Genomic DNA, 22,543 nt, shown 5'->3' on the forward strand with positions numbered 1-22,543 from the left:
CAAGCCCTCCACACCAACACGCTCAAGCCCTCCACACTCTCTCAAGCCCTGCACACCAACACACTCAAGCCCTCCACACTCTCTCAAGCCCTCCACACCAACGCTCTCAAGCCCTCCACACCAACACACTCAAGCCCTCCACACTCTCTCAAGCCCTCCACACCAACGCTCTCAAGCCCTCCACACTCTGTCAAGCCCTCCACACCAATGCTCTCAAGCCCTCCACACCAACACGCTCATGCCCTCCACACCAACACACTCTAGCCCTCCAAACCAACACGCTCAAGCCCTCCACACCAACACGCTCAAGCCCTCCCCACTCTCTCAAGCCCTCCACACGAACACACTCAAGCCTTCCACACCAACACACTCAAGCCTTCCACACCAACACACTCAAGCCCTCCACACCAACACGCTCAAGCCCTCCACACTCTCTCAAGCCCTCCACACCAATGCTCTCAAGCCCTCCACACCAACATGCTCAAGCCCTCCACACCAACATGCTCAAGCCCTCCACACCAACACGCTGAAGCCCTCCACACCAACCCGCTGAAGCCCTCCACACGAACGCACTCAAGCCCTCCACACCAACACCATCAAGCCCTCCACAACAACACACTCAAGCCCTCCACACCAACGCGTTCAAGCCCTCCACACCAACGCACACAAGCCCTCCACACCAACGCACTCAAGCCCTCCACACCAACGCACTCAGGCCCTCCACACCAACGCTCTCAAGCCCTCCACACCAACGCTCTCAAGCCCTCCACACTCTCTCAGGCCCTCCACACCAACACGTTCAAACCCTCCACATCAACACACTCAAGCCCTCCACACCAACACACTCAAGCCCTCCACACTCTCAAGCCCTCCACACCAACACACTCAAGCCCTCCACACCAACGCGCTCAAGCCCTCCACACCAGCACGTTCAACCCCTCCACACCAACACGCTCATGCCCTCCACACCAACATGCTCAAGCCCTCCACACCAACATGCTCAAGCCCTCCACACTCTCTCAAGCAATCCACACCAACGCGTCCAAGCCCTCCATACCTACCCGCTGAAGCCCTCCACACCAACGCACTCAAACCCTCCACACCAACACACTCAAGCCCCCCACACTCTCTCAAGCCCTCCACACTCACTCAAGCCCTCCACACCAACCCGCTGAAGCCCTCCACACCAACGCACTCAAGCCCTCCACACCAACACACTCAAGCCTTCCACACCAACACACTCAAGCCCTCCACACCAACGCGTTCAAGCCTTCCACAACAACGCACTCAAGCCCTCCACACCAACACGCTCAAGTCCTCCACACCAACGCACTCAAGGCCTCCACACCAATGCTCTCAAGCCCTCCACACCACACTCTCTCAAGCCCTCCAGACCAACATGCTCAAGCCCTCCACACCAACACGCTCAAGCCCTCCTCACCAACATGCTCAAGCCCTCCACACTCTCTCAAGCCCTCCACACCAACCCGCTGAAGCCCTCCACACCAACGCTCTCAAGCCCTCCACACCAAAGCTCTCAAGCCCTCCACACCAACATGCTCAAGCCCTCCACACCAACACGCTCAAGCCCTCCACACTCTCTCAAGCCCTGCACACCAACACACTCAAGCCCTCCACACTCTCTCAAGCCCTCCACACCAACGCTCTCAAGCCCTCCACACTCTGTCAAGCCCTCCACACCAATGCTCTCAAGCCCTCCACACCAACACGCTCATGCCCTCCACACCAACACACTCAAGCCCTCCACACCAACACGCTCAAGCCCTCCACACCAACACGCTCAAGCCCTCCACACTCTCTCAAGCCCTCCACACCAACACACTCAAGCCTTCCACACCTACACACTCAAGCCCTCCACACCAACACGCTCAAGCCCTCCACACCAACGCGTTCAAGCCCTCCACACCACACTCTCTCAAGCCCTCCACACCAACACACTCAAGCCTTCCACACCAACACACTCAAGCCCTCCACACCAACGCGTTCAAGCCTTCCACAACAACGCACTCAAGCCCTCCACACCAACACGCTCAAGTCCTCCACACCAACGCACTCAAGGCCTCCACACCAATGCTCTCAAGCCCTCCACACCACACTCTCTCAAGCCCTCCAGACCAACATGCTCAAGCCCTCCACACCAACACGCTCAAGCCCTCCTCACCAACATGCTCAAGCCCTCCACACTCTCTCAAGCCCTCCACACCAACCCGCTGAAGCCCTCCACACCAACGCTCTCAAGCCCTCCACACCAAAGCTCTCAAGCCCTCCACACCAACATGCTCAAGCCCTCCACACCAACACGCTCAAGCCCTCCACACTCTCTCAAGCCCTGCACACCAACACACTCAAGCCCTCCACACTCTCTCAAGCCCTCCACACCAACGCTCTCAAGCCCTCCACACTCTGTCAAGCCCTCCACACCAATGCTCTCAAGCCCTCCACACCAACACGCTCATGCCCTCCACACCAACACACTCTAGCCCTCCAAACCAACACGCTCAAGCCCTCCACACCAACACGCTCAAGCCCTCCCCACTCTCTCAAGCCCTCCACACGAACACACTCAAGCCTTCCACACCAACACACTCAAGCCTTCCACACCAACACACTCAAGCCCTCCACACCAACACGCTCAAGCCCTCCACACTCTCTCAAGCCCTCCACACCAATGCTCTCAAGCCCTCCACACCAACATGCTCAAGCCCTCCACACCAACATGCTCAAGCCCTCCACACCAACACGCTGAAGCCCTCCACACCAACCCGCTGAAGCCCTCCACACGAACGCACTCAAGCCCTCCACACCAACACCATCAAGCCCTCCACAACAACACACTCAAGCCCTCCACACCAACGCGTTCAAGCCCTCCACACCAACGCACACAAGCCCTCCACACCAACGCACTCAAGCCCTCCACACCAACGCACTCAGGCCCTCCACACCAACGCTCTCAAGCCCTCCACACCAACGCTCTCAAGCCCTCCACACTCTCTCAGGCCCTCCACACCAACACGTTCAAACCCTCCACATCAACACACTCAAGCCCTCCACACCAACACACTCAAGCCCTCCACACTCTCAAGCCCTCCACACCAACACACTCAAGCCCTCCACACCAACGCGCTCAAGCCCTCCACACCAGCACGTTCAACCCCTCCACACCAACACGCTCATGCCCTCCACACCAACATGCTCAAGCCCTCCACACCAACATGCTCAAGCCCTCCACACTCTCTCAAGCAATCCACACCAACGCGTCCAAGCCCTCCATACCTACCCGCTGAAGCCCTCCACACCAACGCACTCAAACCCTCCACACCAACACACTCAAGCCCCCCACACTCTCTCAAGCCCTCCACACTCACTCAAGCCCTCCACACCAACCCGCTGAAGCCCTCCACACCAACGCACTCAAGCCCTCCACACCAACACACTCAAGCCTTCCACACCAACACACTCAAGCCCTCCACACCAACGCGTTCAAGCCTTCCACAACAACGCACTCAAGCCCTCCACACCAACACGCTCAAGTCCTCCACACCAACGCACTCAAGGCCTCCACACCAATGCTCTCAAGCCCTCCACACCACACTCTCTCAAGCCCTCCAGACCAACATGCTCAAGCCCTCCACACCAACACGCTCAAGCCCTCCTCACCAACATGCTCAAGCCCTCCACACTCTCTCAAGCCCTCCACACCAACCCGCTGAAGCCCTCCACACCAACGCTCTCAAGCCCTCCACACCAAAGCTCTCAAGCCCTCCACACCAACATGCTCAAGCCCTCCACACCAACACGCTCAAGCCCTCCACACTCTCTCAAGCCCTGCACACCAACACACTCAAGCCCTCCACACTCTCTCAAGCCCTCCACACCAACGCTCTCAAGCCCTCCACACTCTGTCAAGCCCTCCACACCAATGCTCTCAAGCCCTCCACACCAACACGCTCATGCCCTCCACACCAACACACTCAAGCCCTCCACACCAACACGCTCAAGCCCTCCACACCAACACGCTCAAGCCCTCCACACTCTCTCAAGCCCTCCACACCAACACACTCAAGCCTTCCACACCTACACACTCAAGCCCTCCACACCAACACGCTCAAGCCCTCCACACCAACGCGTTCAAGCCCTCCACACCACACTCTCTCAAGCCCTCCACACCAACACACTCAAGCCTTCCACACCAACACACTCAAGCCCTCCACACCAACGCGTTCAAGCCTTCCACAACAACGCACTCAAGCCCTCCACACCAACACGCTCAAGTCCTCCACACCAACGCACTCAAGGCCTCCACACCAATGCTCTCAAGCCCTCCACACCACACTCTCTCAAGCCCTCCAGACCAACATGCTCAAGCCCTCCACACCAACACGCTCAAGCCCTCCTCACCAACATGCTCAAGCCCTCCACACTCTCTCAAGCCCTCCACACCAACCCGCTGAAGCCCTCCACACCAACGCTCTCAAGCCCTCCACACCAAAGCTCTCAAGCCCTCCACACCAACATGCTCAAGCCCTCCACACCAACACGCTCAAGCCCTCCACACTCTCTCAAGCCCTGCACACCAACACACTCAAGCCCTCCACACTCTCTCAAGCCCTCCACACCAATGCTCTCAAGCCCTCCACACCAACACGCTCATGCCCTCCACAACAACACACTCAAGCCCTCCACACCAACACGCTCAAGCCCTCCACACCAACACGCTCAAGCCCTCCACACTCTCTCAAGCCCTCCACACCAACACACTCAAGCCTTCCACACCTACACACTCAAGCCCTCCACACCAACACGCTCAAGCCCTCCACACCAACGCGCTCAAGCCCTCCACACCAGCACGTTCAACCCCTCCACACCAACACGCTCAGGCCCCCCACACTCTCTCAAGCCCTCCACACCAACATGCTCAAGCCCTCCACACTCTCTCAAGCAATCCACACCAACGCGTCCAAGCCCTCCACACCAACGCACTCAAGCCCTCCACACCAACACACTCAAGCCCTCCACACCAACACACTCAAGCCCCCCACACTCTCTCAAGCCCTCCACACTCACTCAAGCCCTCCACACCAACACACTCAAGCCTTCCACACCAACACACTCAAGCCCTCCACACCAACACGCTCAAGCCCTCCACACTCTCTCAAGCCCTCCACACCAACGCGTTCAAGCCCTCCACACCAACACACTCAAGCCTTCCACACCAACGCACTCATGCCCTCCACACCAACACGCTCAAGCCATCCACACCAACATGCTCAATCCCTCCACACTCTCACAAGCCCTCCACACCAACGCACTCATGCCCTCCACACCAACACGCTGTAGCCCTCCACACCAACATACTCAAGCCCTCCACACCAACACGCTGAAGCCCTCCACACTCTCTCAAGCCCTCCACACCAACACATTCAAGCCCTCCACACCATTACATTATCGGCATTTGGCAGACGCTCTTATCCAGAGCGACGAACAGTTGATTAGACTAAGCAGGAGACAGTCCTCCCCTGGAGCAATGCAGGGTTAAGGGCCTTGCTCAAGGGCCCAACGGCTGTGCGGATCTTATTGTGGCTACACCGGGATTAGAACCCCTGACCTTGCATGTCCCAGTCATTTACCTTAACCACTACGCTACAGGCAGCCCCACACCAACAGCCCTCCACACCAACACGCTCAAGCCCTCCACACTCTCTCAAGCCCTCCACACCGAAGCTCTCAAGCCCTCCACACCAACACGCTCAAGCCCTCCACACCAACCTGCTCAAGCCCTCCACACCAACACACTCAAGCCCTCCACACTCTCTCAAGCCCTCCACACCAACACACTCAAGCCCTCCACACTCTCTCAAGCCCTCCACACCAATGCTCTCAAGCCCTCCACACTCTCTCAAGCCCTCCACACCAACGCTCCCAAGCCCTCCACACCAACACTCTCAAGCCCTCCACACCAACACGCTCAAGCCCTCCACACCAACGCACTCAAGCCCTCCACACCAACGCACTCAAGCCCTCCACACCAACGCACTCAAGCCCTCCACACCAACGCACTCAAGCCCTCCACACCAACGCACTCAAGCTCTCCACACCAACGCTCTCAAGCCCTCCACACTCTCTCAAGCCCTCCACACCACACTCTCTCAAGCCCTCCACACCACACTCTTTCAAGCCCTCCACACCACACTCTTTCAAGCCCTCCACACCACACTCTCTCAAGCCCTCCACACCAACCTGCTGAAGCCCTCCACACCAACGCACTCAAGCCCTCCACACCAACACGCTCAAGCCCTCCACACTCTCTCAAGCCCTCCACACCAACACGCTCAAGCCCCCCACACTCTCTCAAGCCCTCCACACCAACACGCTCAAGCCCTCCACACCAACATGCTCAAGCCCTCCACACCAACACGCTCAAGCCCTCCACACTCTCTCAAGCCCTCCACACCAACACTCTCAAGCCCTCCACACTCTCTCAAGCCCTCCACACCAACGCACTCAAGCCCTCCACACCAACGCACTCAAGCCCTCCACACCAACGCTCTCAAGCCCTCCACACTCTCTCAAGCCCTCCACACCACACTCTCTCAAGCCCTCCACACCACACTCTCTCAAGCCCTCCACACCAACCCGCTGAAGCCCTCCACACCAACGCACTCAAGCCCTCCACACCAACACGCTCAAGCCCTCCACACCAACACGCTCAAGCCCTCCACACTCTCTCATGCCCTCCACACCAACAGACTCAAGCCTTCCACACCAACGCGTTCAAGCCCTCCACACCAACACGCTCAAGCCCCCCACACTCTCTCAAGCCCTCCACACCAACGCTCTCAAGCCCTCCACACCAACACGCTCAAGCCCTCCACACCAACATGCTCAAGCCCTCCACACCAACACGCTCAAGCCCTCCACACTCTCTCAAGCCCTCCACACCAACACTCTCAAGCCCTCCGCACTCTCTCAAGCCCTCCACACCAACGCTCTCAAGCCCTCCACACCAACACACTCAAGCTCTCCACACCAACGGTCTCAAGCCCTCCACACCAACATGCTCAAGCCCTCCACACCAACACGCTCAAGCCCTCAACACCAACGCACACAAGCCCTCCACACCAACGCACTCAAGCCCTCCACACCAACACGCTCAAGCCCTCCACACCAACGCACACAAGCCCTCCACACCAACGCACTCAAGCCCTCCACACTCTTTCAAGCCCTCCACACCAACGCTCTCAAGCCCTCCACACCAACACGCTCACGCCCTCCACACCAACGCTCTCAAGCCCTCCACACCAACGCACACAAGCCCTCCACACCAACGCTCTCAAGCCCTCCACACCAACACGCTCACGCCCTCCACACCAACGCTCTCAAGCCCTCCACACCAACGCTCTCAAGCCCTCCACACCAACGCTCTCAAGCCCTCCAACCCAACGCTCTCAAGCCCTCCACACCAACATGCTCAAGCCCTCCACACCAACATGCTCAAGCCCTCCACACTCTCTCAAGCCCTTCACACCAACACGCTCAAGCCCTCCACACTCTCTCAAGCCCTCCACACCAACACACTTAAGCCTTCCACACTCTCTCAAGCCCTCCACACCAACACGCTCAAGCCCTCCACACTCTCTCAAGCCCTCCACACCAATGCACTCACTGGCGTCCCCCCGATAAGCGACAGATCTCCTGCCTCCAGGAAGAGATTGCCTTTTATGTGATGAAGTCTCCCCTGGCTCCTGTGGCTTCTGCAGCAAAACCCCTAGTGGATTGGGATCATAACCGTCACCATTCCTGTCTCCTGTTTGGACAGCAAACCACTTTACAGTGCACTCCTCTAAGATTATGAATTATTTGAGATATTTGAATCTTAAACAATCTTTTGTTTGACATGTTGTGAGAGATTGGTGCTGATGCCGTGATGGACACACCAACATGCTCAATCCCTCCACACTCTCACAAGCCCTCCACACCAACGCACTCATGCCCTCCACACCAACACGCTGTAGCCCTCCACACCAACATACTCAAGCCCTCCACACCAACACGCTGAAGCCCTCCACACTCTCTCAAGCCCTCCACACCAACACATTCAAGCCCTCCACACCATTACATTATCGGCATTTGGCAGACGCTCTTATCCAGAGCGACGAACAGTTGATTAGACTAAGCAGGAGACAGTCCTCCCCTGGAGCAATGCAGGGTTAAGGGCCTTGCTCAAGGGCCCAACGGCTGTGCGGATCTTATTGTGGCTACACCGGGATTAGAACCCCTGACCTTGCATGTCCCAGTCATTTACCTTAACCACTACGCTACAGGCAGCCCCACACCAACAGCCCTCCACACCAACACGCTCAAGCCCTCCACACTCTCTCAAGCCCTCCACACCGAAGCTCTCAAGCCCTCCACACCAACACGCTCAAGCCCTCCACACCAACCTGCTCAAGCCCTCCACACCAACACACTCAAGCCCTCCACACTCTCTCAAGCCCTCCACACCAACACACTCAAGCCCTCCACACTCTCTCAAGCCCTCCACACCAATGCTCTCAAGCCCTCCACACTCTCTCAAGCCCTCCACACCAACGCTCCCAAGCCCTCCACACCAACACTCTCAAGCCCTCCACACCAACACGCTCAAGCCCTCCACACCAACGCACTCAAGCCCTCCACACCAACGCACTCAAGCCCTCCACACCAACGCACTCAAGCCCTCCACACCAACACACTCAAGCCATCCACACCAACGCGCTCAAGCCCTCCACACCAGCACGTTCAACCCCTCCACACCAACACGCTCATGCCCTCCACACCAACATGCTCAAGCCCTCCACACCAACATGCTCAAGCCCTCCACACTCTCTCAAGCAATCCACACCAACGCGTCCAAGCCCTCCATACCTACCCGCTGAAGCCCTCCACACCAACGCACTCAAGCCCTCCACACCAACACACTCAAGCCCCCCACACTCTCTCAAGCCCTCCACACTCACTCAAGCCCTCCACACCAACCCGCTGAAGCCCTCCACACCAACGCACTCAAGCCCTCCACACCAACACACTCAAGCCTTCCACACCAACACACTCAAGCCCTCCACACCAACGCGTTCAAGCCTTCCACAACAACGCACTCAAGCCCTCCACACCAACACGCTCAAGTCCTCCACACCAACGCACTCAAGGCCTCCACACCAATGCTCTCAAGCCCTCCACACCACACTCTCTCAAGCCCTCCAGACCAACATGCTCAAGCCCTCCACACCAACACGCTCAAGCCCTCCTCACCAACATGCTCAAGCCCTCCACACTCTCTCAAGCCCTCCACACCAACCCGCTGAAGCCCTCCACACCAACGCTCTCAAGCCCTCCACACCAAAGCTCTCAAGCCCTCCACACCAACATGCTCAAGCCCTCCACACCAACACGCTCAAGCCCTCCACACTCTCTCAAGCCCTGCACACCAACACACTCAAGCCCTCCACACTCTCTCAAGCCCTCCACACCAACGCTCTCAAGCCCTCCACACTCTGTCAAGCCCTCCACACCAATGCTCTCAAGCCCTCCACACCAACACGCTCATGCCCTCCACACCAACACACTCAAGCCCTCCACACCAACACGCTCAAGCCCTCCACACCAACACGCTCAAGCCCTCCACACTCTCTCAAGCCCTCCACACCAACACACTCAAGCCTTCCACACCTACACACTCAAGCCCTCCACACCAACACGCTCAAGCCCTCCACACCAACGCGTTCAAGCCCTCCACACCAACGCACTCAAGCCCTCCACACCAACACACTCAAGCCTTCCACACCAACACACTCAAGCCCTCCACACCAACGCGTTCAAGCCTTCCACAACAACGCACTCAAGCCCTCCACACCAACACGCTCAAGTCCTCCACACCAACGCACTCAAGGCCTCCACACCAATGCTCTCAAGCCCTCCACACCACACTCTCTCAAGCCCTCCAGACCAACATGCTCAAGCCCTCCACACCAACACGCTCAAGCCCTCCTCACCAACATGCTCAAGCCCTCCACACTCTCTCAAGCCCTCCACACCAACCCGCTGAAGCCCTCCACACCAACGCTCTCAAGCCCTCCACACCAAAGCTCTCAAGCCCTCCACACCAACATGCTCAAGCCCTCCACACCAACACGCTCAAGCCCTCCACACTCTCTCAAGCCCTGCACACCAACACACTCAAGCCCTCCACACTCTCTCAAGCCCTCCACACCAATGCTCTCAAGCCCTCCACACCAACACGCTCATGCCCTCCACAACAACACACTCAAGCCCTCCACACCAACACGCTCAAGCCCTCCACACCAACACGCTCAAGCCCTCCACACTCTCTCAAGCCCTCCACACCAACACACTCAAGCCTTCCACACCTACACACTCAAGCCCTCCACACCAACACGCTCAAGCCCTCCACACCAACGCGCTCAAGCCCTCCACACCAGCACGTTCAACCCCTCCACACCAACACGCTCAGGCCCCCCACACTCTCTCAAGCCCTCCACACCAACATGCTCAAGCCCTCCACACTCTCTCAAGCAATCCACACCAACGCGTCCAAGCCCTCCACACCAACGCACTCAAGCCCTCCACACCAACACACTCAAGCCCTCCACACCAACACACTCAAGCCCCCCACACTCTCTCAAGCCCTCCACACTCACTCAAGCCCTCCACACCAACACACTCAAGCCTTCCACACCAACACACTCAAGCCCTCCACACCAACACGCTCAAGCCCTCCACACTCTCTCAAGCCCTCCACACCAACGCGTTCAAGCCCTCCACACCAACACACTCAAGCCTTCCACACCAACGCACTCATGCCCTCCACACCAACACGCTCAAGCCATCCACACCAACATGCTCAATCCCTCCACACTCTCACAAGCCCTCCACACCAACGCACTCATGCCCTCCACACCAACACGCTGTAGCCCTCCACACCAACATACTCAAGCCCTCCACACCAACACGCTGAAGCCCTCCACACTCTCTCAAGCCCTCCACACCAACACATTCAAGCCCTCCACACCATTACATTATCGGCATTTGGCAGACGCTCTTATCCAGAGCGACGAACAGTTGATTAGACTAAGCAGGAGACAGTCCTCCCCTGGAGCAATGCAGGGTTAAGGGCCTTGCTCAAGGGCCCAACGGCTGTGCGGATCTTATTGTGGCTACACCGGGATTAGAACCCCTGACCTTGCATGTCCCAGTCATTTACCTTAACCACTACGCTACAGGCAGCCCCACACCAACAGCCCTCCACACCAACACGCTCAAGCCCTCCACACTCTCTCAAGCCCTCCACACCGAAGCTCTCAAGCCCTCCACACCAACACGCTCAAGCCCTCCACACCAACCTGCTCAAGCCCTCCACACCAACACACTCAAGCCCTCCACACTCTCTCAAGCCCTCCACACCAACACACTCAAGCCCTCCACACTCTCTCAAGCCCTCCACACCAATGCTCTCAAGCCCTCCACACTCTCTCAAGCCCTCCACACCAACGCTCCCAAGCCCTCCACACCAACACTCTCAAGCCCTCCACACCAACACGCTCAAGCCCTCCACACCAACGCACTCAAGCCCTCCACACCAACGCACTCAAGCCCTCCACACCAACGCACTCAAGCCCTCCACACCAACGCACTCAAGCCCTCCACACCAACGCACTCAAGCTCTCCACACCAACGCTCTCAAGCCCTCCACACTCTCTCAAGCCCTCCACACCACACTCTCTCAAGCCCTCCACACCACACTCTTTCAAGCCCTCCACACCACACTCTTTCAAGCCCTCCACACCACACTCTCTCAAGCCCTCCACACCAACCTGCTGAAGCCCTCCACACCAACGCACTCAAGCCCTCCACACCAACACGCTCAAGCCCTCCACACTCTCTCAAGCCCTCCACACCAACACGCTCAAGCCCCCCACACTCTCTCAAGCCCTCCACACCAACACGCTCAAGCCCTCCACACCAACATGCTCAAGCCCTCCACACCAACACGCTCAAGCCCTCCACACTCTCTCAAGCCCTCCACACCAACACTCTCAAGCCCTCCACACTCTCTCAAGCCCTCCACACCAACGCACTCAAGCCCTCCACACCAACGCACTCAAGCCCTCCACACCAACGCTCTCAAGCCCTCCACACTCTCTCAAGCCCTCCACACCACACTCTCTCAAGCCCTCCACACCACACTCTCTCAAGCCCTCCACACCAACCCGCTGAAGCCCTCCACACCAACGCACTCAAGCCCTCCACACCAACACGCTCAAGCCCTCCACACCAACACGCTCAAGCCCTCCACACTCTCTCATGCCCTCCACACCAACAGACTCAAGCCTTCCACACCAACGCGTTCAAGCCCTCCACACCAACACGCTCAAGCCCCCCACACTCTCTCAAGCCCTCCACACCAACGCTCTCAAGCCCTCCACACCAACACGCTCAAGCCCTCCACACCAACATGCTCAAGCCCTCCACACCAACACGCTCAAGCCCTCCACACTCTCTCAAGCCCTCCACACCAACACTCTCAAGCCCTCCGCACTCTCTCAAGCCCTCCACACCAACGCTCTCAAGCCCTCCACACCAACACACTCAAGCTCTCCACACCAACGGTCTCAAGCCCTCCACACCAACATGCTCAAGCCCTCCACACCAACACGCTCAAGCCCTCAACACCAACGCACACAAGCCCTCCACACCAACGCACTCAAGCCCTCCACACCAACACGCTCAAGCCCTCCACACCAACGCACACAAGCCCTCCACACCAACGCACTCAAGCCCTCCACACTCTTTCAAGCCCTCCACACCAACGCTCTCAAGCCCTCCACACCAACACGCTCACGCCCTCCACACCAACGCTCTCAAGCCCTCCACACCAACGCACACAAGCCCTCCACACCAACGCTCTCAAGCCCTCCACACCAACACGCTCACGCCCTCCACACCAACGCTCTCAAGCCCTCCACACCAACGCTCTCAAGCCCTCCACACCAACGCTCTCAAGCCCTCCAACCCAACGCTCTCAAGCCCTCCACACCAACATGCTCAAGCCCTCCACACCAACATGCTCAAGCCCTCCACACTCTCTCAAGCCCTTCACACCAACACGCTCAAGCCCTCCACACTCTCTCAAGCCCTCCACACCAACACACTTAAGCCTTCCACACTCTCTCAAGCCCTCCACACCAACACGCTCAAGCCCTCCACACTCTCTCAAGCCCTCCACACCAATGCACTCACTGGCGTCCCCCCGATAAGCGACAGATCTCCTGCCTCCAGGAAGAGATTGCCTTTTATGTGATGAAGTCTCCCCTGGCTCCTGTGGCTTCTGCAGCAAAACCCCTAGTGGATTGGGATCATAACCGTCACCATTCCTGTCTCCTGTTTGGACAGCAAACCACTTTACAGTGCACTCCTCTAAGATTATGAATTATTTGAGATATTTGAATCTTAAACAATCTTTTGTTTGACATGTTGTGAGAGATTGGTGCTGATGCCGTGATGGACACACCAACATGCTCAATCCCTCCACACTCTCACAAGCCCTCCACACCAACGCACTCATGCCCTCCACACCAACACGCTGTAGCCCTCCACACCAACATACTCAAGCCCTCCACACCAACACGCTGAAGCCCTCCACACTCTCTCAAGCCCTCCACACCAACACATTCAAGCCCTCCACACCATTACATTATCGGCATTTGGCAGACGCTCTTATCCAGAGCGACGAACAGTTGATTAGACTAAGCAGGAGACAGTCCTCCCCTGGAGCAATGCAGGGTTAAGGGCCTTGCTCAAGGGCCCAACGGCTGTGCGGATCTTATTGTGGCTACACCGGGATTAGAACCCCTGACCTTGCATGTCCCAGTCATTTACCTTAACCACTACGCTACAGGCAGCCCCACACCAACAGCCCTCCACACCAACACGCTCAAGCCCTCCACACTCTCTCAAGCCCTCCACACCGAAGCTCTCAAGCCCTCCACACCAACACGCTCAAGCCCTCCACACCAACCTGCTCAAGCCCTCCACACCAACACACTCAAGCCCTCCACACTCTCTCAAGCCCTCCACACCAACACACTCAAGCCCTCCACACTCTCTCAAGCCCTCCACACCAATGCTCTCAAGCCCTCCACACTCTCTCAAGCCCTCCACACCAACGCTCCCAAGCCCTCCACACCAACACTCTCAAGCCCTCCACACCAACACGCTCAAGCCCTCCACACCAACGCACTCAAGCCCTCCACACCAACGCACTCAAGCCCTCCACACCAACGCACTCAAGCCCTCCACACCAACGCACTCAAGCCCTCCACACCAACGCACTCAAGCTCTCCACACCAACGCTCTCAAGCCCTCCACACTCTCTCAAGCCCTCCACACCACACTCTCTCAAGCCCTCCACACCACACTCTTTCAAGCCCTCCACACCACACTCTTTCAAGCCCTCCACACCACACTCTCTCAAGCCCTCCACACCAACCCGCTGAAGCCCTCCACACCAACGCACTCAAGCCCTCCACACCAACACACTCAAGCCCTCCACACTCTCTCAAGCCCTCCACACCAACACGCTCAAGCCCCCCACACTCTCTCAAGCCCTCCACACCAACACGCTCAAGCCCTCCACACCAACATGCTCAAGCCCTCCACACCAACACGCTCAAGCCCTCCACACTCTCTCAAGCCCTCCACACCAACACTCTCAAGCCCTCCGCACTCTCTCAAGCCCTCCACACCAACGCTCTCAAGCCCTCCACACCAACACACTCAAGCTCTCCACACCAACGGTCTCAAGCCCTCCACACCAACATGCTCAAGCCCTCCACACCAACACGCTCAAGCCCTCGACACCAACGCACACAAGCCCTCCACACCAACGCACTCAAGCCCTCCACACCAACACGCTCAAGCCCTCCACACCAACGCACACAAGCCCTCCACACCAACGCACTCAAGCCCTCCACACTCTTTCAAGCCCTCCACACCAACGCTCTCAAGCCCTCCACACCAACACGCTCACGCCCTCCACACCAACGCTCTCAAGCCCTCCACACCAACGCACACAAGCCCTCCACACCAACGCTCTCAAGCCCTCCACACCAACACGCTCACGCCCTCCACACCAACGCTCTCAAGCCCTCCACACCAACGCTCTCAAGCCCTCCACACCAACGCTCTCAAGCCCTCCACACCAACGCTCTCAAGCCCTCCAACCCAACACGCTCAAGCCCTCCACACTCTCTCAAGCCCTCCACACCAACACACTTAAGCCTTCCACACTCTCTCAAGCCCTCCACACCAACACGCTCAAGCCCTCCACACTCTCTCAAGCCCTCCACACCAATGCACTCACTGGCGTCCCCCCGATAAGCGACAGATCTCCTGCCTCCAGGAAGAGATTGCCTTTCATGTGATGAAGTCTCCCCTGGCTCCTGTGGCTTCTGCAGCAAAACCCCTAGTGGATTGGGATCATAACCGTCACCATTCCTGTCTCCTGTTTGGACAGCAAACCACTTTACAGTGCACTCCTCTAAGATTATGAATTATTTGAGATATTTGAATCTTAAACAATCTTTTGTTTGACATGTTGTGAGAGATTGGTGCTGATGCCGTGATGGACACACCAACATGCTCAATCCCTCCACACTCTCACAAGCCCTCCACACCAACGCACTCATGCCCTCCACACCAACACGCTGTAGCCCTCCACACCAACATACTCAAGCCCTCCACACCAACACGCTGAAGCCCTCCACACTCTCTCAAGCCCTCCACACCAACACATTCAAGCCCTCCACACCATTACATTATCGGCATTTGGCAGACGCTCTTATCCAGAGCGACGAACAGTTGATTAGACTAAGCAGGAGACAGTCCTCCCCTGGAGCAATGCAGGGTTAAGGGCCTTGCTCAAGGGCCCAACGGCTGTGCGGATCTTATTGTGGCTACACCGGGATTAGAACCCCTGACCTTGCATGTCCCAGTCATTTACCTTAACCACTACGCTACAGGCAGCCCCACACCAACAGCCCTCCACACCAACACGCTCAAGCCCTCCACACTCTCTCAAGCCCTCCACACCGAAGCTCTCAAGCCCTCCACACCAACACGCTCAAGCCCTCCACACCAACCTGCTCAAGCCCTCCACACCAACACACTCAAGCCCTCCACACTCTCTCAAGCCCTCCACACCAACACACTCAAGCCCTCCACACTCTCTCAAGCCCTCCACACCAATGCTCTCAAGCCCTCCACACTCTCTCAAGCCCTCCACACCAACGCTCCCAAGCCCTCCACACCAACACTCTCAAGCCCTCCACACCAACACGCTCAAGCCCTCCACACCAACGCACTCAAGCCCTCCACACCAACGCACTCAAGCCCTCCACACCAACGCACTCAAGCCCTCCACACCAACGCACTCAAGCCCTCCACACCAACGCACTCAAGCTCTCCACACCAACGCTCTCAAGCCCTCCACACTCTCTCAAGCCCTCCACACCACACTCTCTCAAGCCCTCCACACCACACTCTTTCAAGCCCTCCACACCACACTCTCTCAAGCCCTCCACACCAACCCGCTGAAGCCCTCCACACCAACGCACTCAAGCCCTCCACACCAACACGCTCAAGCCCTCCACACTCTCTCAAGCCCTCCACACCAACACGCTCAAGCCCCCCACACTCTCTCAAGCCCTCCACACCAACACGCTCAAGCCCTCCACACCAACACGCTCAAGCCCTCCACACTCTCTCAAGCCCTCCACACCAACACTCTCAAGCCCTCCACACTCTCTCAAGCCCTCCACACCAACGCACTCAAGCCCTCCACACCAACGCACTCAGGCCCTCCACACCAACGCTCTCAAGCCCTCCACACTCTCTCAAGCCCTCCACACCACACTCTCTCAAGCCCTCCACACCACACTCTCTCAAGCCCTCCACACCAACCCGCTGAAGCCCTCCACACCAACGCACTCAAGCCCTCCACACCAACACGCTCAAGCCCTCCACACCAACACGCTCAAGCCCTCCACACTCTCTCATGCCCTCCACACCAACACACTCAAGCCTTCCACACCAACGCGTTAAAGCCCTCCACACCAACACGCTCAAGCCCCCCACACTCTCTCAAGCCCTCCACACCAACGCTCTCAAGCCCTCCACACCAACACGCTCAAGCCCTCCACACCAACATGCTCAAGCCCTCCACACCAACACGCTCAAGCCCTCCACACTCTCTCAAGCCCTCCACACCAACACTCTCAAGCCCTCCGCACTCTCTCAAGCCCTCCACACCAACGCTCTCAAGCCCTCCACACCAACACACTCAAGCTCTCCACACCAACGGTCTCAAGCCCTCCACACCAACATGCTCAAGCCCTCCACACCAACACGCTCAAGCCCTCGACACCAACGCACACAAGCCCTCCACACCAACGCACTCAAGCCCTCCACACCAACACGCTCAAGCCCTCCACACCAACGCACACAAGCCCTCCACACCAACGCACTCAAGCCCTCCACACTCTTTCAAGCCCTCCACACCAACGCTCTCAAGCCCTCCACACCAACACGCTCACGCCCTCCACACCAACGCTCTCAAGCCCTCCACACCAACGCACACAAGCCCTCCACACCAACGCTCTCAAGCCCTCCACACCAACACGCTCACGCCCTCCACACCAACGCTCTCAAGCCCTCCACACCAACGCTCTCAAGCCCTCCACACCAACGCTCTCAAGCCCTCCAACCCAACGCTCTCAAGCCCTCCACACCAACATGCTCAAGCCCTCCACACCAACATGCTCAAGCCCTCCACACCAACATGCTCAAGCCCTCCACACTCTCTCAAGCCCTTCACACCAACACGCTCAAGCCCTCCACACTCTCTCAAGCCCTCCACACCAACACACTTAAGCCTTCCACACTCTCTCAAGCCCTCCACACCAACACGCTCAAGCCCTCCACACTCTCTCAAGCCCTCCACACCAACACGCTCAAGCCCTCCACACCAACGCTCTCAAGCCCTCCAACCCAACGCTCTCAAGCCCTCCACACCAACACGCTCAAGCCCTCCACACTCTCTCAAGCCCTCCACACCAACGCGCTCACTGGCGTCCCCCCGATAAGCGACAGATCTCCTGCCTCCAGGAAGAGATTGCCTTTTATGTGATGAAGTCTCCCCTGGCTCCTGTGGCTTCTGCAGCAAAACCCCTAGTGGATTGGGATCATAACCGTCACCATTCCTGTCTCCTGTTTGGACAGCAAACCACTTTACAGTGCACTCCTCTAAGATTATGAATTATTTGAGATATTTGAATCTTAAACAATCTTTTGTTTGACATGTTGTGAGAGATTGGTGCTGATGCCGTGATGGACAGCAGGCTCATGTCAGCGTTAGGGTTGATCAATATCATTTTCTGTCTTTTGAGGCTTTCAGTAAATGCAAACATTCCACTTAAAACTTAGTTTTTTGTGATTTATTATTATTATTATTATTATTATTATTATTATTATGTATGTCTGTAGTTAGCGTTTCAGTCTGTGTCGCCATTTCCGAATCTCTGCAGAAATTCAGCTGTATCACTTTAAACTTTTTCGTCTAGATTATTCCACCCAGTAGCCCCTCCTTTTTACACTCCAGAAGATCTGCCATTTTCAGAACGGGAGACCTGGAGAAATCGGTAATGAATTCAAATCGAGTTTATGAAGATAGTATTTAAATCGCTACTGCTCTTGAACTAATATACGTTCAATGGAAAGCGTGTATTGGTTAAAATGTTGACATACGATACGGACACTTGGCCTGTTCAGAGAGGTTTCAGAGCGCCCTGTCCAGTGCAGTTGCACAATAGCAGAATCCAGGGATGCTTACTTGAGTTAACACACAAACTAAATAAGGCACTTCTTACAAAGTGAGTCTGTTGAGACATCGAAAACTATTGTTTCCATTTAGCTAGCTATGCAGACCAACACTGTGGTTTGATTAATCAAGTTAATTCAGTTATTTACCTTCACAGACTGTGTTCAGTGTGCCTGCATGACGGACGTGCGTTTGAACTGCTCTAAAACAACCGGTAGTCGACAAAGCGCGTTCGTATCGATTGGTGTGCTTAATTTAAAAGACGATTTGTTTATTGACGCCCTGTAATACCGAACAGTAGTGCAGTTGTGAGGAATTAATGGATGGATCGGGGTCGCGTGGTGGTGGTCCTGCAGTACGCTATGTGTCCCAAGTTTATCGCCAGATTTATTAACTTATCTCCAATTTTCAATATCCCTAAAATATGCTGTGCATTAATAATATGTATACTCTGCTGATATTATCTTAATCTAGGCCGACGTGAATTTTTTTTCTTCAATAAGCCAGTAAATTATGTAGTTTCTTTATGAGTAGGCTAGTAATTGGTTGCTTTAACCTATTTCTATTATTTTCTCCTAATTTGGAATGACAAGTTGTACTTATAGGCCCATTTTCCATCAAATCACGGAGCACAGAGGAGCCCTGTACTACCAGCCACTACTTTTTTAGAATTCACAGAAACCCAGTTGAACTGCACAGTCATTACACTGGAGGAGTACACTACATGTGCAGCATATGCAGACAGAACTGTTGCAAAACATGAAATGAGCTGCCTGAAACTCTGGCATTATATACTGCAACATAGTTTCACCAGAATAAGCCACCTGGCAGCTCATTATGTGCAATTTGTTCAGACAACATAATTCAACATGTAATTGTTATATTTGTTCCCCACAGACCTGGTGAACCATGGCTCAGAACCAGGTTATCCTGCAGTTTCACTTTTCCACTTTTGGGGAATCCATGCTGCAGAAGATGAACACACTCCGCAGGCAGAGCCGATTCTGTGACGTCGCAGTACGGATCAATGATTTGGAGGTGCTCGGTCATAAGGTGGTGTTTGCAGCTGGATCACCATTTCTAAGAGACCAGTTTTTCCTTCAGGACTCCCGGGAGGTGCATATCTCAATACTGCAGGATGCAGAGGTTGGGCAAAGGCTGCTTCTCTCCTGCTACACAGGGACTCTGGAATTCCCGGAGCTGGAGCTTGTGAATTATCTCACTGTAGCCAGTTTCCTGCAGATGGCCCACATTGTGGAACAGTGCACTCAATCCCTGAGTAAATTTATCAAGCCCCATGTGGGACTTGAAGTGCAGTCTACTAGACCCTCATCACGTGAAAGTGGGCAGGAACCTCTCAGTGTGGAGACAGACCATGAAGAGGAGGGCAATGGCAAAGATGATGAACTGATAGTTAAGCCGCAGTCTCCCCCTCCTAGACAGATTAGAGATCAAGTTGATGGTGAAGAGAGCTCTGTCACCATAGTTAAGGTAGAATCAGTCTCTGACCGAGTGCCAGAAACATGCGACAGCCTTCAAGGCCAGTTCCCCAGCTCTGGTCCTGCTGCCTCCCTGCAGTCAGCTGAGCCTCAGCATTCACTCATCAACTCCACGGTGGACACCCGGTCAGGGGAAGCTCATGCATTGCCCTTGCAGGGATACACATTTAACCCTACAGCCCCTCTCCCAGGGAAAAGCACCCTTGGGGGACATTTGAGGAGCACAGATAAGGGCCTGCAGTGGTACCACCAGTGCCCAAAGTGTGCCCGGGTCTTCCGCCAGTTGGAGAACTACGCCAACCACCTCAAGATGCACAAGCTCTTCATGTGCCTTTTGTGCGGCAAGACTTTCACACAGAAGGGCAACTTGCACCGGCATATGCGTGTCCATGCTGGGATCAAGCCCTTCCAGTGTAAGATCTGTGGGAAAACCTTTACCCAGAAGTGCTCACTGCTAGATCATCTCAATCTGCACAGTGGAGACAAGCCCCACCGCTGCAATTACTGTGACATGGTGTTCGCTCATAAACCCGTCCTGCGGAAACATCTCAAACAGATTCACGGCAAGAACAGCTTTGATAATGCCAAAGAACGCAGTGTACTTGATGGCACTCATGACTTTGAGTTTGGGCTGCAGGACTGCAGTATGGACCGCAAACCTGCTGGAATGGGGGATTCCATGTAGCTCAGGGCTACACTATGTTTAATCAATCTTTGCAGCTGACGGCACACTAACCAGCTATAATATGTTATATTGTTTTCATGGTTCCAAACCATGAAATGAAACCCAAACCTGAATGATAATAGCTTTTTATTGCTCTCTGACCATTGTTGTACCAATGACTCAGTTTATGTAAATATGTCTTCTTGCTGAGAGGCTCATGGTCTCTGTTATCTACAGTGGAATGCAGATCAGAAACTACACGAAATGCACATTTTCTCACGTTAAATTAAATTTTTGAACACATTTCAGAATGCTAAAATATATACTTGTAGAAATGCAGATGTAAAAGGTAAAGGTCAAGATTATTCATTTTAATTGTTCATCCTTAATTTATAGCCAGTTCCAAAGAGATAATTGGATTAGTGTCTATAGTGTTTGAATTTAAACCTTATAAAATAAATTTTAAGACTTTTCTCACAGGCCTGGATGTATAGCTTATTTGATTTGTCCTAGAATGACAGAAACATGAGAAGCTACCATATGAGGGTTTGGAGGAATTGGGCTCATAATATTGTACAAATCATTCTCGATTATTCTTCCCCTAAGTCAGTCCTGTCCATAGTCAATGAAATATGTGCTCTTAACCTTGATTTACATACAAGCACTATATTGTTCACAGTTTGACAAAAAATACTTGCATTTATAAATCAAAGTTAGGAACAAATGTTGATTGATTCTGGGACAGTCTACAATCTATGTTGTAAATTTATTTTTCTTCAATCTAAGGTTCCTGTCCTGCAGTGTGATTGCAAAGGATCAGTGCAGTACCTTTCTATTAACAGAATTTGTGACACATGACACAAGGTTGTAATAGAGCATGAAAAACATTAACATTGTTTCATTTCCAGGGAATAGCCTTAAATACAGAATGATATTATTTAAATAACAGCTAGCAGATAGTTTATATGATGACCAGGTTAGGGTTACCTTTTCCTCTGCCTTTTCATACATGCGTTTGAATATTTCGCATATAACAGGAAAAGGAAGTGTACATGTAATCCAGGAAACTCCTGGAAAGCGTAAACTGTCACAATGTTGCACACCCATTTTCATATTAAATTATGTTAAATGGTAAATGACTGGCATTTATATAGCGCCTTCATCCAAAGCACTGTACAATTGATGCTTCTAATTCACCCATTCACACACCAAGGGCAATTGGCTGCCATGCCAGGTACCAACCAGCTCATCAGGAACATTTAGGGGTTAGGCGTCTTGCTCAGAGACACTTTGACAAAGCCAGACTGCTCTTACCACCTGACCTACTGTGTCAGTAACTGATAGCCCATGATTGCCCTGCTTGAGCCTGCAATGTCTGATATCTTTACTCCAGTCCAGCTATTATTGTTTATGACTATGTAATACTATCTC

At 54.8% G+C, this 22,543-nt stretch overlaps 2 protein-coding genes across 3 annotated transcripts in view; one reads left to right on the plus strand and one right to left on the minus strand.

The window, feature by feature from the left end:
- Positions 1-19,161, minus strand: part of slc2a8 (solute carrier family 2 member 8) — a 93,305-nt gene extending 74,144 nt beyond the window's left edge. Inside the window, exon 1 of the mRNA XM_061261227.1 lies at positions 19,099-19,161. The gene's annotated coding sequence lies outside the window, so the exon portion shown is untranslated. The remainder of the gene's footprint in view (positions 1-19,098) is intronic.
- zbtb26 (zinc finger and BTB domain containing 26) overlaps positions 1-22,249 on the plus strand; it is a 47,129-nt gene extending 24,880 nt beyond the window's left edge. Inside the window, exons 1-2 of one of the 2 annotated variants that reach the window (XM_061261229.1) lie at positions 18,724-18,770; positions 19,847-22,249. In XM_061261229.1, the coding sequence (XP_061117213.1) occupies positions 19,859-21,133 (1,275 nt within the window). In that variant the 5' untranslated portion in view covers positions 18,724-18,770; positions 19,847-19,858 and the 3' untranslated portion in view covers positions 21,134-22,249. Of the gene's footprint in view, positions 1-18,723; positions 18,771-19,846 lie in introns of those variants that run through there. The other variant, XM_061261230.1, reaches the window with a different exon arrangement.
- The last annotated feature ends 294 nt before the right edge of the window (positions 22,250-22,543 follow it).

Source organism: Conger conger, chromosome 11, assembly GCF_963514075.1.
Source record: "Conger conger chromosome 11, fConCon1.1, whole genome shotgun sequence".
NCBI classification, from domain to species: Eukaryota; Metazoa; Chordata; class Actinopteri; order Anguilliformes; family Congridae; genus Conger; species Conger conger.